At 43.4% G+C, this 17,612-nt stretch overlaps 1 protein-coding gene and 1 non-coding gene across 3 annotated transcripts in view; both read left to right on the forward strand.

The window, feature by feature from the left end:
* The first annotated feature begins 255 nt into the window (after positions 1–255).
* LOC121487575 (general transcription factor II-I repeat domain-containing protein 2) overlaps positions 256–17,612 on the forward strand; it is a 52,294-nt gene continuing 34,937 nt past the window's right edge. For both annotated transcript variants that reach the window (XM_041749455.1, XM_041749456.1), the window contains exons 1-2: positions 256–379; positions 10,879–10,982. In XM_041749455.1, coding sequence (XP_041605389.1) covers positions 10,884–10,982 — 99 coding nt within the window. In that variant the 5' untranslated portion in view covers positions 256–379; positions 10,879–10,883. The remainder of the gene's footprint in view (positions 380–10,878; positions 10,983–17,612) is intronic.
* Positions 4,289–4,395, forward strand: LOC121488500. The gene has a single exon (XR_005987119.1). It is a non-coding gene; the product is annotated as a U6 spliceosomal RNA (small nuclear RNA).

Below are 17,612 nucleotides of genomic sequence, written 5' to 3' on the forward strand. Positions count from 1 at the left end.
TCCCACGTCGGGCTCCCTGCGAGGAGCCTGCTTCTCCCCCTGCCTGGGTCTCTGCCCCTCTGTGTCTCTCATGAATAAATGAATACGCTCCTAAAGAACCAAACCGAACCAGACCCCACGGACCGCGTGCCGGGTTGCAGCAGGGGTTAACCTGCAGGGGTGCTGGGCCCGGGCTCGGCCCTGAAGTCGGCTGCCCCAGCCCTGGGTCTTCCCCTGGACCTCATGGACGTCCCCGTCCCTGTTCCCAGGCTGCCCGGCTTGGAACTCGCGCTCACCTTGTCTTCTGCGCCGCAGCTGCTGAGTCTGTCTCCGCGTGCCCTGGACCGGTTCAGGGTTTTCTGGCCTCGTTTTGCCTTTGTGACCCGCCGTGTCTGTGCAGGTCTGTCTCACTAGGGAGCGGTGGTGGGTTTCACTCACCTTGGTTTCCCGGTGCCTTTCCTGGGAACAGAATATGTTCTCAAATAGCAGGTGCTCAAAACATAGTTTTAAATTTTTATGGGTTTATTTTGACTAAGCTAAAGTTCTTGACGACCTGTTAATCTTTCAGATTTAATTTAAAAATTTATGACCTTGAAAATACGTATTTTTTCTAGTTCTCTTCCATACTCCTTGATAATTATGGAATAGATAGCTTGTGGTCTTGACATTTGCTGTTGTTTTACACTTTTTTCTGGTTTGGGGATGCCTGGGTGGCTCAGTCTGTTGAGCAGCCAATTTTTCTTTTCTTTTCTTTTTTTTTTTTTTTAATTTTTAAAAATCCGCTGGGCCACCAGGGCTGCCCAAGCAGCCAATTCTTAATTTCCACTCAGGTCATGATCTCTGGGCCCTGGGATCCAGCCCTGTATCAGGCTTTGGATTGGGGGGTGAAGGGAGTCTGCTTGAGGATTCTCTCTCCCTCCCTCTCCGTCAGCTCTTGTCCCCAGCCTGCCCATTCACCGTTCTCTTTCTCTACAATAAATAAATCTTTGGGTGCCTGGGTAGCTCAGTGAGTTAGGCATCTGCCTTCAGCTCAGGTTGTGATCTCAAGGTTCTGGGATCTCTCACCATGTCATCAGGCTCTCTGATCAGCAGGGTGTCTACTTCTCTGTCCCCCACTGCTTCTCCCCTCCACTCATGCATGCTTGTGCTCTCCCTCCCTCTAATATATAAAAACCTTTAAAAGGATAAATCTTTAAAAACTTTTTTAGGGATCCCTGGGTGGCGCAGCGGTTTAGTGCCTACCTTTGGCCCAGGGCGCGATCCTGGAGACCCAGTCGAATCCCATGTCGGGCTCCCGGTGCATGGAGCCTGCTTCTCCCTCTGCCTATGTCTCTGCCTCTCTCTGTGTGTGACTATCATAAATAAATAAAAATAAAAAAAATAAAAATAAACTTTTTTAAGTTAAATTTTTTCTGGTTTTATTGAAATATAATTGACATGTAACATTTCATTAGTTTTAGGTATACAACATAGTGATTTAATATATGTATATATTGCAAAATGATCATCACCACTAGTTTAGTCAACATCACCTTGTGTAGTTACAAATTTTTGTTGTTTTGTGATGGGAACTTTTATTTTTAAAAAACAATTTATTTATTAATTCATGAGAGAGACAGAGACACAGGTAGAGGGAGAAGCAGGCTCCATGTAGGGAGCCTGATGTGGGACTCGATCCTGGTACTCCGGGATCACGCCCAGAGCCTAAGGCAGATAGATGCTCAACTGCTGAGCCACCCAGGAGTCCCTGATGAGAACTTTTTAAGATTCATTGATTGAGGGGATCCCTGGGTGGCTCAGCGGTTTGGCACCTGCCTTCAGCTCAGGGCGTGATCCTGGGGTCCCAGGATCAAGTCCCACATTGGGCTCCCTGTGTGGAGCCTGCTTCTCCCTCTGCCTGTGTCTCTGCCTCTCTTTCTCTGTCTCTCCGTGTCTCTCATGAATAAATAAAATCTTAAAAAAAAAAAAGATTGATCGATTGATTGATTGATTTGAGAGTGTGAGCCCACCAGTGGGGGGAGGAGCAGAGGGAGAAGGAGAAGCAGACTCCCCACTGAGCAGGGAGCCCTGCACAGGACTTGATCTCAGCACTCTGGGATCATAAATTGAGCCAAAGGCAGGCACTTAACCAACTGAGCCATCCAGATGTCCCTCTCTTAGCAACTTTTAAACATACAGTATGGTATTGTTAACTATAACTGCCATGCGGTACATTATATCCCTAGGACTGACTTATTTATTGATTGATTTTTAAGATTTTAAACTTTTTTATTTTTTTAAAGATTTTATTTATTTATTCATGAGAGACACACAGAGACAGGCAGAGACATAGACAGAGGGAGAAACAGGCTCCCTATAGGGAGCCTATTGCAACACTGGATCCCCGGATCTGGGATCATCCCCTGAGCTGAAGGCAGATGCTCAAATGCTGAGCCACCCAGGTGTTCCAAGATTAAAAAAAAAAAAAAAAAAAAAAATTTTAAAGTAATCTCTACACCCAACGTGGGGCTCAAACTCAAGCCTAAGAATTTCACTCTGGCCAGCCAGGTGCCCCAGGACTTACAGGACTTACATTTTTATGGCTGGAAGTTGTACCTTTAACTCCCTCCTCCATACATTTCTGTGGCCCAGACTGTGGAAAAGGTGGCACCTTGGGACTAAATAAAATCAAGGCCTCGCAGACCTGAAAAATGCACCTTTGGAAAGGAAAACCTAGGAACAGTTGGGAAAATAAACTGGGCCCCTATCTCAACACGTGAGAAGTTTGATAAATGGAGCCTATGACATTGCAAATGCTGAACGTTGGACGTGATGGGAATGAACACTAGATCAGGGATGGGCAAACTTTTTCTGTGCAAGGCCGGATAATAAATATTTTTGGTCTAGGGGACAATGGTCTCTGTCACATGCATGCAACCCTGCCTTTACAGGAAAGCAGCCACAGCTGAGATACAAACAAATGAGTGTGGCTGTGTTCCAATAAAAGTCATTGACAAATGTATGTGGCAATCTGGATTTGACACACAGGCTGCAGATTGTTGACTTCTGTTCACAACGCAGAGTACTAACCACTATACCATCACGGCCTGTTGACTCCTGTTCAGAATGTTTACTTATCATTAGTAAAATGTTACATTGAAATGGTGAGACAGATAATCCTCAAGGATTGCTGGGGAAACTTTAAGATTTGAAAGGGTTTTTGTTTTGTTTTGTTTTTAGTTTATATCTCCAATCTTAAAAAGAGCAAAAAGTTGGGGTGCCTGGCTGGTTCAGTGAGAAGAGCATGCTACTCTTGATCTTGGGGTTGTAAATTCAAGCTCCACATTGAGTGTAGAGATTGCTTAAATAAATAAACTTTAAAAAAAGTAATAAAAGGGGATCCCTGGGTGGCGCAGCGGTTTAGCGCCTGCCTTTGGTGCGATCCTGGAGACCCGGGATCGAATCCCACGTCGGGCTCCCGGTGCATGGATCCTGCTTCTCCCTCTGCCTATGTCTCTGCCTCTCTCTCTCTCTCTCTCTGTGGGACTATCATAAATAAAAAAAAAAAAAATTTAAAAAGGAAAAAAAAGTAATAAAAGAGCAAAAAGTTAAGTGCTGTGTAAATCCTATGATCCAAATGAATGTTGCTTATGTATTAGATTTTAATAGAAAAAATGAATCACCCTGTAGGCTTTGGGGGATTTTACTCTGGTATAAGCTCTCCCTGTTAAAGATTTTTAGCTTTCATACAATGCAGTGATTTTTTTTTTTTCAGGAAAATATTCTCAGGGTGGGAGACCTCAGGCCATCTTCTAATCATGTTTCATTATTTTGTTTTAAGTAATCTCTATACCCAACGTGGGGCTCAAACTCACAACCCCAAGATCAGGAGTTGTATGTTCTACCAACTGGGCCAGGCAGGTGCCCTCATGTTTCATTATTTTTGATGTTCCATTAACGCACAGGGTGTTCTAAGTCATAAAATAGAAAAGACAAGGCTCCTGTCTCCATTTGTTGTTAAAGTAAATGATGCAACAAAACAATAATTATGCAACACTCATTTTTGTCATTGCTGGTAGCACAGTTGATACCAACTAATAATATATTTTTTAGTTCCACCTAGCTTTATTGTGCATATTACTTATTCTCTGTTATAAACCAGAGTTTTGACATCACAGTCCTCCTAGGGATTACTTTGGTATAATTAACAGACATGATACCTGTACCTACTGGTGCTAACAGATGTCAGTCAAGCAACTTTTGAGTTTTAGAGGAAGGCTTTGTTAAAGCTTCTCTATGTGAGGAATTGTGCAAAATAATAGATACGATGGTGCCGCCTTTGGCAGCACATATACTAAAATTAGAACAATACAGAGAAGATTAGCGTGGCCCCTTTGGAAGGACGACACAATAATAAAGATGTTGTACCATACATGCATTTAACTTAGAGTTTAATCATGGTTGAACCACAAAAAAGAAATGAGAAAAATCACTATTTAAATATCGTAGGGAGTGCTTGGGTGGCTCAAGTTGGGCATCTGACTTTGGCTTAGGTCATGGTTTCAGGGTCCTCAGGTTAAGTCCTGAGTTGGGCTCCATGCTCAGTGGGGGAGTCTGCTTTGCCCCTTCCCTCTGCTCACCCCCCTCCAGTCATGCTAGTGAATAGATAAAATCTTTAAATGAATGAATGAATGAAAAAAAATTATATGTGTATAGGCACTTTCTGTCATTCCAGTGAGTGACATGCAGGAGATGGGAGCCTGGAATATACCAGTGCCTTAAATGGTCTCAGTTCTCTGGGCTTTCTCAATACAAACATTTCAGAACACCACGTGTGATTCCAGTGTGTTTTTCAGGGTGCCTCGCTGGCTTAGTTAGTAGAGCATACGTCTCTTGATGTCTCTTGATCTCAGGGTTGTAAATTCAAGCCCTGTGTTGAGTGTAGAGATTACTTAAAAATAAAATCTTTTTTTAAGGCTTTTATTTATTTTTTTAAAGATTATTTATTTATTTATTCATGAGAATACACAGAGAGGAGAGAGAGAGAGAGAGAGAGGCAGAGACACAGGCAGAGGGAGAAGCAGGCTCCATGCAGGGAGCCTGACATGGGACTCGATCCTGGGTCTCCAGGATCATGCCCTGCGCTGAAGGCAGCGCTAAACTGCTGAGCCACCTGGCCTGCCCTTTTTTAAAGGTTTTATTTATTCATGAGACACACACACACACACAGATTGAGAGAGAGAGGTTCAGAGACACAGGCAGAGGGAGAAGCAGGCCCCTCACAGGGAACCTGATGGGGTACTCCATCCCAGATCCACGACCTGAGCTGAAGGCAGGTGCCCAACTGCTGAGCCACCCAGGCATCCGTTTTTTGTTGTTTGTTTGTTTTTTTGTTTTTGTTTTTCTTTTAAGATTATTTATTTGAGAGAGAGTATGAATGGTGGGGAGGGGCAGAGGTAGAGGAGACAAGCAGATTCCTCACTGAGCGGGGAGTCCAACATAGGGCTGGATCCCATAACCTTGAGATCATGACCTGAGCCTAAGGCAGAGGTTTAATTGACTGAGCCACCCAGGCACCTCTTTTAAAAAATTTGATTGATTGATTGGGCACCTGGGTGGCTAGGGGGTTAAGCATCTGCCTTAGGCTGAGGTCATGATTTCAGGGTCCTGAGATGGAGCCCCCACATCTGTCTCCCTGTTCAGCAGGGAGTCCACTTCTTCCTCTCTCTCTGCTTGTTCTCTCAAATAAATAAAATATTTTTAAAAAACCCAAAAAGTGTTTGAGTTAGTTTACTCTGAAAGATGGTCAAGAATCAGGTTTTTTTTTTTTTTTTTTTGAAAGATTTTTATTTATTTATTCATGAGAGACACACAGAAATAGGCAGAGAGGCAAGGAGAACCAGGCTCCCTGCAGGGAGCCTAATGCCAGACTTGATCCCAGGACCCAGGGATCATGACCCAAGCCAAAGGCAGACGCTCAACCACTGAGCCACCCAGGTGTCCCAAGAGTATCATTTTCTTTTTCTTTTTTTTTTTTTTTAAGATTTTATTTATTTATTCATGAGAGACACACAGAGAAGCAGAGACACAGACAGACAGAGAGGAGACTGCAGAAATCCTGATGCGGGTCTCGATCCCAGGACCCCAGGATCACACCCTGAGCCGAAAGCAGATGCTCAACCAGCATCTGAGCATGCTGAGCCACCTAGGTGTCCCAAGTATCAGTTTCTTAACCATGGTTTATTTATTTTTTCTTAAGTAGTCTCCACAGTAACATGGGGCTTGAACTCATGATCTTGAGATCAAGAGTTGCATACTCTACCAGGTGAGCCAGCCAGGAGCCCATCTTAGTAAAATTTTTAAACAATAGCAATAATCTATTAAAGTGTTTTGAGCCCTACTTTACTTTTAAAACAGTGCAAATTTTCCCATATTGATCCTTTTTAATAACAAATACATTATTGCTTTATCTTAGATAAAAATTGAACACCTGTTCAATATATTTAAAGGTTCATTTTAAAATCTTTGTGAGATTTCTGTAACTTCCAATGGGAAAATAATTCTATTTCAATCAGGTAATGCAGCTGATTTCTGAAAACATAGACAGGACTTTGGAGTGAAAGCTCTAGTTTCAGTACACTTACTTTGCATAAAATAAAAATTGTTTCATGTTGTGCCCTTCTCATGAAAGAATTTCATCTGAATTCTCTTTTTTTTTTTTTTAAGATTTTTTAATTTACTTCTTAGAGAGAGAGGGAAAATGAGCAGGAGAGCAGGAGAGGGAGAAGCAGACCTCTTGCTGAGCAGGGAGCCTGATGCAGGACTCTATCCCAGGACCCCAGGATCACAACCCGAGCCAAAGGCAGACGCTCAACCACTGAGCCACCCAGGCACCCCTAATCTGAATTCTTAATGATGCATTCTAGAGACTGATTTTCCCAAAAAAGAATTACATAGCCCAGTGGATGGACCATACAATTTTTGGAAATAGAAATGTACAAATAATTGACACAGAGTATAGTCAATTTCTAAAAATAATTGTTAAAAATTTGAAACAATTTTGAACTTGCAGGAAAGTTGCCAGTATGGCACAAAGAACTTTATTTTTTCTGAACCATTTGAGAGAAATTATGAACCTGACGTCCTATTATTCCTGAAATACTTAACAGTGTATATTTCCTATCAACAAAAATAGCCTGCATAGCAGCCGTATTACAATCAAAATAAAGTTAGCCCAGATACATTGTAATCCTAAGACTTCATTAAGTTTTATCAGTCGTCCTGGTAATGGGACAGTAAAGGGAAAGTACTTTGCAAACCACATCTAAGGGACTTATGTCAAGAGCATAGAAAGAACTCTATAAATTCAATAAGAAAAAATAAGCCAGGGGATCCCTGGGTGGCGCAGCGGTTTCGCGCCTGCCTTTGGCCCAGGGCGCGATCCTGGAGACCCGGGATCGAATCCCACGTCGGGCTCCCGGTGCATGGAGCCTGCTTCTCCCTCTGCCTGTGTCTCTGCCTCTCTCTATGCGTGACTATCATAAATAAATAAAAATTTAAAAAAAAAAAGAAAAAATAAGCCAGTTTTTAAATGAACAAAAATTTGAACAGGCATTTTCATCAAAAAAGATAAGATATAAGGATGGGAGATAAGCACACGTAAAGCTTCCCAGCATCATTAGTCATTAAGAAAATGCAAATTCAAACCACAGAGTAATATCACCACTTTGGAATTCTCTTGTATTTTCGATAGGAACCCAAAATGGTATAGTCACTTTGGATAGCAGTTTGGTACTTTATTATAAAGTTTAAAATACATACTTCTCATATGACCCAGCAATCTCACTCTTAGGTATTTACCCAAGAGAAATGGAAACAGGTATGTGAATGGTCATAGTGGCTTTGTTCATAATAGTCAAGAACTGCAGACAGCTCAGATGTTCCTCACCTGGCTAAAGGATAAATAACCATTGAATCGCTACAGTGAAATACTCAGAAGTAAAAAGAATAAACAACTAACAGAGCAACAATACAGGGTAGGATTCCATTTATATGACATTCTGGAATAAGCAAAACTAGAGACAGAAACATCGTTATTGCTAGGGTTTGGGATGGGGTTATGGATCCGAGTACAAAGGGGCATGGAGGAATTTTGGGGGTGATGGAAATGTTCTATACTTTGATTTTAGTGGTGGCTACTTGACTTTATGTTTATTAAAACGTATAGATCTGTATACTAAAAAGTGAGCTTCCATAAATTATGCCTTGATTTAAAAAATTTGGGGGGTGCCTAGGTGGCTCAGTCGGTTGAATGGCCAGCTCTTGATTTCGGCTCTAGTCATGATCTCAAGGTCCCGAGATCAAGCCCCATGATGGGCTCTGTGGCAAAGCTGCTTTGAGGATTCTTTCCCCTGTTCTCTCTACGCCTCCTCCTCACATGCTTTCCCTGAAATAAATAAATCTTTAAAAAAATTTTTTTAATGACATGAACAGGAATTTAAAGAAATGAAATGTAATCCCAGTAAGGATCTGGTTTACAGCAGTTGCAAAGAATTTTTTTTGAGAGGGGTGAGCAGGGGTGAGGTGATATGGTGAAAGGCAGAGGGAGAGAGAGAATCTTAAAAGCAGGCTCCATACCCAGTGTGGAGCCCCCACCTGGGCTCAGTCCCAGGACCCTGAGATCATGACCTGAGCTGAAATCAAGAGTTGGATGCTCAACCAGTTGAGCCATTGAGCCATTCACATACCCAGCTAAAGAATATTTATAATAAAAACTTCCCTGTACTTAAAAGGAGACAGTGAATGATCATCTTGACCATTTTTCTTCTTGTTGAAAAAAATCTGCAGACATGAACAATGTTTGAGTTCAGGGATGTGTGCCCCACTTTGACTGCTTTTTGGTCTGCTTCATCATGAGGCCTCTTAACTTGGAGGTTATTTTAAGGACATAAAAGGCCATGTCCTGGGTTTTTTTTTTTTCTTTTCATTTTATAAACTACCCCCACATAAGTAGTTTATAATGACAGACTTCTGCTCATTCTCAAATATTGGTATGATAACGAGAGTCAAAGTTTTTATTTTAAGATAATTATCTAAAAGCTTCAAATTGGGGGCACCCACATGGTTCATTCAGTTGAGCTTCCAACCCTTGATCTCACCTCAGGTCATGATCTTGAGGTCATGGGTTCATGCCCAGCATGGAGCCTACTTTAAATAATAATAACAAAAGAAGAAAAAAAGGTTCAAATTGAAGAATGTGTATTTATCTGTTCGTGGCCAGGTCATGCCTGCTATGAAGTCCCATTCTCTCACATTCATTTCATAATAGGGAGACCAACTTATAAAATTTTTTAATCAAAGCAATTTGCATTGTAATGGCTCTGCTAGGCTATGGTCTTTCTCAGGAAGAGTATAAATCTAATTAAGGCATCCTCAAGTGTCTTCAGAGAATTGAGATAGTGGCATTTTTTTAGACTCCCTTTTCAGGCTGCTCTATTAGCACATTGGCTAGGGTATGCTGTGGTTTAAAGTACCGCCTGGTGGCGGTGGATTACAGAAGCAAGGATTTATTTCTTGCTTCATTAAAGGACTATTGTGAGCTGGCTGTAGTGTCTATGCCATGGTTTCTTCAACCACAGTTGATGGAACTGTCCCGTAGGGAATAGTGGTGGTGATTTTACAGAGAAACAGGGAGTGTTGCAAAGCCTCTGCCTGAAAGTGATGTCACTCCCTTGATGTCACTGCCCAAGGCAAGGCACATGGCCACATAGCATTCAGGTGGGCAAAGAATCAAAGCACTGAGAGAGAAACATTTGTGAGTCTTTTTTTTTTTTTTTAAGATTTTATTTATTTTCTCATGAGAGACACAGAGAGAGAAGCAGAGACACAGGCAGAGGGAGAAGCAGGCTCCCTGCCCAGAACCTGACGTGAGACTCGATCCCAGGACCCTGGGATCACGACCTGACTTGAAGGCAGACGCTCAACCACTAAGCCACCCAGGCACCCCCTTTGTGAATATCTCTGAATAACCTTATACAACCACCATACTTCACTCCCTTAGATCCATCTTTAGGCTTCATCTGAGTATCTGGGTTATCTGTTAATTTTTCCTTTGCTTACAAATATAATTAAGCCAGCCACTTTGGGGCCATGACATAGCTGGCAGTATTTCTTTTGCATTCTCTATTTCTAAAAATCCTTTCTATGGTGCTGGAGAAATTTTTCCAAAGACATTTTGGGATGTTACATTGATTTAGACTTTGGAGGAATTTCGAGTGAGCTTTTATACCAGAGAAATCCTAGTGGGAAAAGGAAGTTGGGATTGTCTCTTCTCACCTTTAGCATACTTCTCACTTCTCTCTTTTGTACTTGGGAATTGGAATTTAGTGTCAGGCACTCCTGTGTGGGGTCTGATGGAACATCATCAGATCAGTGTTCCCCTCCTCAACCAGGAGGTGGTTAATGTGCTTTTCCAGCAAACAACCGGAATTTATTTTATGAGGAGACAATGTCTAGGTTTGATAGAAAACATGCTTCATGAGAATTAGCATTACTTACCAGAGATCTTGGGCAGAGACTTTATCCTTTTTTTTTAATTATTTATTTGAGAGAGAGAGTGTGAGTGAGAGAGAGAGCATGAGCAGAGGGTGGGGCAGAGGGAGAAGCAGACTCCCCACTGAGCAGGGAGCCTGATGTGGGACTCAACCCCAGGACCCCACAGTCATGACCTGCCTGAGCTGAAGGCAGACGCTTAACCAGCTGAGCCACCCAGGCGCCCCAAACCACTTTATGTCTTTAGTTTCTTTACCTGTAAAGGAAGGTTGGAAGTGGGTTATCAGTGAGGACCCTTGCAGCTCTAAACATGTGCTTGGAGGACACTGGATTTCTACCGCTCACTTTCTTGTTACTTCTCTTGGACAGGGATCATGGCCCAAGTGGCAGTGTCTGCCCTGCCCATGGAAAACGAGGAGTCCTCGGAGAGCAGGATGGTGGTGACATTCCTTGTGTCTGCTCTGGAATCCATGGTGAGGTGGTCTGCAGTTCTATAAAATGTCCCCTAGTGGGACCACTGTTGAAATAACAGCTGGGCCACACTTCACTGTCCTTGTCTGTGTAACTATATTCTTCTTCATAGAGGTTGCGGGCTCATCAGGTAATCTTTAAAAAAGGCACTTCTTACGTTATGAATGTAATTATATCAATGTGAGCTTTCCAGATTGGAAAATTTAACAAGGATGTCTCTGTTTCCTTGTTTGAGAATGGTTTTGCTGTAAATGCAGAGGTAAGCTAATAGTCCATTTATATGCCTCTATTTAGCACCACCATATAAAATGGACCTTGTGGGTGAAAACTTGGTGAGAAATGTACATGCCCTCAAGGTATCTGATCACAAAATACTTATTGATTAGAAAGGGAAATCAGAGACACCTGGGTGGCTCAGTGGTTGAGCATCTGCCTTTGGCTCGGTGGTGATCCCAGGGTCCTGTGAGTTGAGTCCCACTTTGGGCTCTCTGCAGGGAGCCTGCTTCTCCCACTGCCTGTATCTCTGCCTCTCTTTCTGTGTCTCTCATGAATAAATAAATAAAAATCTTAAAAAAAAAAGAAAGGAAGGGAAGATCAACACCTTTATAAAAGTGGACAAGTGTGAGGGACGCCCCCTTAATCAAGTGATCAGAGTGGCCATCAGCAGTAATGGGACAGACCAGTATCATGTGTCTCCTGATGGGATGCTCCGGGAAGGGGCTTCGCCCTTGCTGTGACATTCCTGCCAAAAACACCTGACCTGAATCTAATGGGGAAATACCAGACAAAGCCAAATTAAGCGATGTTCTATAAAATAACTGGGGTGGACTTTTTTTTTTTTTAAGATTTTATCTATTTTTTTTTAAAGATTTTATTTATTTATTCACTAGAGACAGAGAGAGACAGAGAAAGAGAGAGAGAGAGAGAGAGAAAGAGACACAGGCAGAGGAAGAAGCAGGCTCCATGCAGGAAGCCATGTGGGACTCGATCCCGGTCTCCAGGATCAGGCCCTGGGCTGAAGACGGCACTAAACCACTGAGCCACTCAGGCTGCCCTCTATTTATTATTTTTGAGAGAGAACAAGAGAAAGTGTGAGTGGAGGGGCAGACAGAGGGAGAGGAACAAGCAGACTCCCTGCTGAGCTGAGAGCTGACGTGGGGCTGGATCCCATGAGCCTGAGATCATGACCTGAGCCAAAACCAAGAGTCAGAGGCTCAACCCACTGAGCCACCCAGGCTGCCCCTTGGGCTGAACTTCGAATAAATGTCAACTGCAGGAGACACAAAAGACTGGAGAACCATTCCAGATGGAAACACAAAAGACTAAAGAGCTCACTCAGGTAGAAACTGTGACCCTGGATTGGATCCTTGACCAGAAAAAATAAACAAATTGATCCATTTTTCTCTTTCTTTAAAGAAGATTATTGGGTTAATTGACCATATACCACACACACATAGCTCCCTCTTACATACATGTGTGTGTATATACACATGTGCACACAGATACACATGGCCCTACACCCATCATATTTATTTATTTATTTATTTATTTATTTATTTATCTTTACAAAAGATTTTATCCATTTATTTGAGACAGAGAGCAAAGCCAGCGGTGGGGTCACGGAGGGGCAGAGGGAAAAGTAGGCTTCTCACTGAACAGAGAGACCCATGTGAGGCTCGATTCTAGGACCCTGGAATCATCTGAGCCAAAAGCAGACACCCAACTAATTGAGCCACCCAGGTGCCCCTAGACCCATCATATTTAAACCATAGAAAACCAGGGGTAATAAAAATAAAACAAAAACGAACAAACAAACAAAGAAAACCAGGGATGCCTGGGTGGCTCAGTGGTTAAGTGTCTGCCTTCAGCTCAGGGCATGATCCCAGATTCCTGGGTCAAGCCCTGCATTGGGCTCATTGCATGGAGTCTGCTTCTCCTCCCTCTGCCTGTGTCTCAGCCTCTCTCTGTATGTCTCTCATGAATAAATAAATAAAATCTTAAAAAAAAAAAGGAAACCAAATGTAAAGAGAAATCTTGAAAGCGTCCCAGGGGTAACTGAATAATGGCCCTTAGAGATGTCCCTATCCTCACCCTGGTACCTGTGAATGTTCTTATTTGGCAAAGGGAACTTTACAGATGTGATTAAGTTAAGAATCTTGAGATATGGAAATTATCAAAGATTATCTGAGAGTAGATAAAACTGTTTTTTAAAAAAACACCTTGGAGGGCAGTCCCAGTGGCGCGCAGCGGTTTAGCGCCGCCTGCAGCCCAGGACGTGATCCTGGAGACCCGGGATCGAGTCCCGCGTCGGGCTCTCTGCATGGAGCCTGCTTCTCCCTCTGCCTGTGTCTCTGCCTCTCTCTCTCTGTGTCTCTATGAATACAATAAAATAAAAAATTAAAAAAAATTAAAAACATCTTGGAATAAATTTTGAAAGAAAATATCAGGATCTATTTGAAGAGAGAACTAGAAACATTTTACCAAAGAATTGACCACATTCCTTCATATGACAGATATTCATGAAGTGCCTTGCATATCTAGATGGGTCTTTAGGCCTTGGGGTCACAAGCCTTGAAAAGACAGATAAGGTCCTGCCCATATGATCTCATGTTCTATCTAGGGAGACAGACAATAAACAAATTCTATGTGGATATGTTCATATCAGTAAATATAATAAGTATTATAAAGAAAAGGAGGGGGGAGCTTGGGTGGCTCAGTTGGTTGAGTGTCTGCCTTCAGCTTGGGTCATGATCCCAGTGTCCTGGGATAGAGCCCTGCATCAAGCTCTCTGCTCAGCGGGGAGTCTGCTTCTCTGTCTGCTCCTACTCCTACTCATGCTCTCTTTCCCTCTCTCTGTCTCTCTCAGATAAAATTTTTTTTTAAATTTTTTATTTATTTATGATAGGAACACAGTGAGAGAGAGAGGCAGAGACACAGGCAGAGGGAGAAGCAGGCTCCATGCACCGGGAGCCCGACGTGGGATTCGATCCCGGATCTCCAGGATCGCGCCCTGGGCCAAAGGCAGGTGCCAAACCGCTGCGCCACCCAGGGATCCCTCTCAGATAAAATTTTTAAAACATAAAGAAAAGAAGGGTCAGGAAACAGATATGGAGCAAGAACAGGTGGTTATGACAAGGTGGTCTAGGAGAGATTCTCTGGGTAGTTGCCTTTTCTGCAAAGATGTGGATGAAGGGAAGAAGTAGGCCAGGCCCATATCCAGGAGCAGAGTATTCAGTGAGAACAGATTGTGCAAAGACCCTGAGGTGGGAACAAGTGTGGTATTTTCTTCCATTTATTTATTTTTAAAGATTTTATTTTAGGGCCAGAGAGAGAGAGATGGGGAAGAGGGCCAGAGGAAGAAGAAGAGGGAGAGAGAGAGAAGAATCTCAAGCAGACTCCATGCTGAGCATGGAGCCTGGCTCAGGGCTCGATCTTACGCCCCCAAGATCATGACCTGAGCCAAAATCAAGAGTCAGATGCTTAAGCAGCTGAGCCCTCCAAGTGTGATATTTTCAAGGAGCATCAAGAAGTCCAGTAACGGGATCCCTGGGTGGCTCAGCGGTTTAGCACCTGCCTTCAGCCCAGGGCGTGATCCTGGAGTCCTGGGATCGAGTCCCACATCAGGCTCCCTGCATGAAGCCTCAGGCTCCCTGCATGAAGCCTGCCTCTCCCTTTGCCTGTGTCTCTGCCTCTCTCTCTTTCTGTGTGTCTCTGTCATGAATAAATAAATAAAATCTTAAAAAAAAAAAAAAGTCCAGTAACACTGAAGCAGGGGGAGAAAAGGAAAAGGGGGCAGAGGTGAGCTTCAAGAGGTACCAGGTAGCTAAATCACGGAGTGCTCTGGGCCTTTCTCCTCAGTGTGGTGGGAAGCATTTGGAAGGTTCTGAGGGAAGGAGTCATGTGGGGGAGTGGTGCTTGTATGAGCAGTCAGTTAACATGGAATAAGACTGGAATGCCGGGACACCAGTTAGTGGGCTAGTAGACTGTGGTTCAGACAGGAGAGTTTGGTGGCATGGACTAGGCTGGGAATGGTGGGAAGAAGTGATGCTTCTAGAATTATCTGTAGAGTTGACAGTATTTAGCAACAGATTGGATGTGAGTTGTGAGGTTTTCTTGGGGGAAAATCAAGAGGGTTTTTTTTTTTTTGTGGTAAAATATACAGATATAGATCACAAAATTTCCCATTTTAACCACTTTAACCAGTTCAGAGGCATTAACTGCATCTACTTGTCATGTAGATGCCATCACTACCATCCTTCTCCAGAGCTTTTTTTTTTTTTTTTTTTAAAGTACCATGCCTTCTTTTTTTTTTTTTTTTTTTTTAAAGAATTTTATTTTATTTTATTTATGATAGTCACAGAGAGAGAGATAGAGAGAGGCAGAGACATAGGCAGAGGGAGAAGCAGGCTCCATGCACCGGGAGCCCGACGTGGGATTCGATCCCGGGTCTCCAGTATCGCGCCCTGGGCCAACGGAAGGCGCCAAACCGCTGCGCCACCCAGGGATCCCTCTCCAGAGCTTTTTAATCCTCTTCAACAGAAAATCTGTACTCCTTGAACAAAATTGTTCCCCTTCCGCCCTTCCCCCAACCCCCTGAAAACCAAGAAGTTTTGTTTTTTTGTTTTTGTTTTGTTTTTTTAAGATTTTGTTTTTAAGTAATCTCTACTCTCAGTGTGGGACTTGAACTCACAACCCCAAGATCAAGAGCCTCATGCTCCTACCAACTGAGTCAGATAGGTGCCCCTGGTTTTTTATACAATACATTTTTATTTAGGAATAGTTTAAGGGGATGCCTGGGTGGCTCAGTGGTTGAGCGTCTGCCTTTGGCTCAGGGCGTGATCCTGGAGTCCTGGGATGGAGTCCCACATCAGGTTCCCTGCATGGAGCCTGTTTTTCTCTCTGCCTATATCTCTGCCTCTCTCTGTGTGTCTCTCGTGAATAAATAAATAAATTTTTTTTAAAAGAATACTTTAAGGATTTACAGAAAAGTTGCAGATTTGCAGGGAGCTCCCATATGCTCCTCACCCATCACTTATGTAAACTACGGCACATTTATCCAAATCAATAGATAGTACTGGTACATCACTACTAGCCAGCCCCAGAATTTCCTCCATTTTCATCAGCAATTTTTAAAAAAAATTTGATTTTAAAATTTGAAAAATTTTATTTTATTTTATTTTATTTTATTATTTTTTTTTTTTTAATTTTTATCTATCCATGATAGTCACAGAGAGAGAGAGAGGGGCAGAGACACAGGCAGAGGAAGAAGCAGGCTCCATGCACCAGGAGCCCGACGTGGGATTCGATCCCGGGTCTCCAGGATCGCGCCCTGGGCCAAAGGCAGGCGCCAAACCACTGCGCCACCCAGGGATCCCAAAATTTGAAAAATTTTAAAATCAAAAAATTTGATTTGGGGCTCAAACTCACAACCCCGAGATCAAGAGTCACATGCTCCACCAACTGAGCCAGCTGGGCGTCCCAGATTTCATCTGCATTTTGACTGAGATCTTTTCTCTGTCCCCCCGAGCCTCTTGTGGCATCACACCACTTTCAACCATCAGGTCTCCTTAGGCACCTCTGGTCTGTGACAGCTTCTTAGTCCTCCCTTGTTTTTTATGACCTTGATGGCCTTGAAGAGTACTGGTAGGTATTTTATCAAATCTGTCAGTTTGGGTTTCACTGAGACTCTGCCTTCTGTTTGGACTGGGGTTTTGGAAAGACCATGGAGGTGAGATGCTCCCATTCATACATTGTATCAGGGGCGCATGACGCCAACGGGACCTGTCACTGATGAGGCCTACCTGGGTGACTGGGTCAGGGTGGTGCCATGGTTAGTCTTATGTGTCAGCTCAACTGGGCCACGGGATGCCCGCACATCTGGTTAAACATTATTTCTGGGGGTGTCTGTGAGGGTATTTCGGGAAGAGATTAGCACTTGAATTGGTGGACAGAGCAAAGAAGACGGCGCTCCCCACTGTAGGTGGGTGTCCCCTAGCCCGTGGAGGGCCAGAATAGAACAGAGTCAGAGGAAAGGTTGAGTCCCCTCTTTGCCCAAGTGCTTTCTGGGGACATCCATCTTCTGCTCTTATACTCTTGATCCTGGGGCCTTCAGACTCAGAGTAGAATCCACACCATCAGTTTTCCTCTCTCAGACTTTCGAACTACACCACTAGCTCTTCTGCAGCCCCAGCTTGCTGACAGCCCATCATGGGACTTGTCAGCCTCCATAATCACATGAGCTAATTCCTCATGAGGAACCTCATATTGGAGAGAAAGAGAGAGAGACTTTTATTAGTTCTGCTTCTCTGGAAAACCCTAACACAAATAGTGGTTGTCATGTTTCTTTGTCATCCAGTTACTATTTTTCCCCTCTATGTCCTGTTCTTGGGAAACCGGTCACAAAGACCAGCCTACAAATAATGATCCTCAGTTTTCATAATGGGAAGGTGACAAGACGTCTCTCACAGTTCTGGTGGGAGTGTGAGCCCCTCTGAAATGCTACTTGTAATATGCTTTAAGAATCTTAAAAGAGGGGATGCCTGCATGGCTCAGTGGTTGGGCATCTGCCTTCGGCTCAGGGCGTGATCACAGGATCCTGGGATCAAGTCCCACATCGGGCTCCTTGCAGGGAG

The sequence above is a fragment of the Vulpes lagopus genome, chromosome 3, assembly GCF_018345385.1.
Source record: "Vulpes lagopus strain Blue_001 chromosome 3, ASM1834538v1, whole genome shotgun sequence".
Lineage (NCBI taxonomy): Eukaryota > Metazoa > Chordata > Mammalia > Carnivora > Canidae > Vulpes > Vulpes lagopus.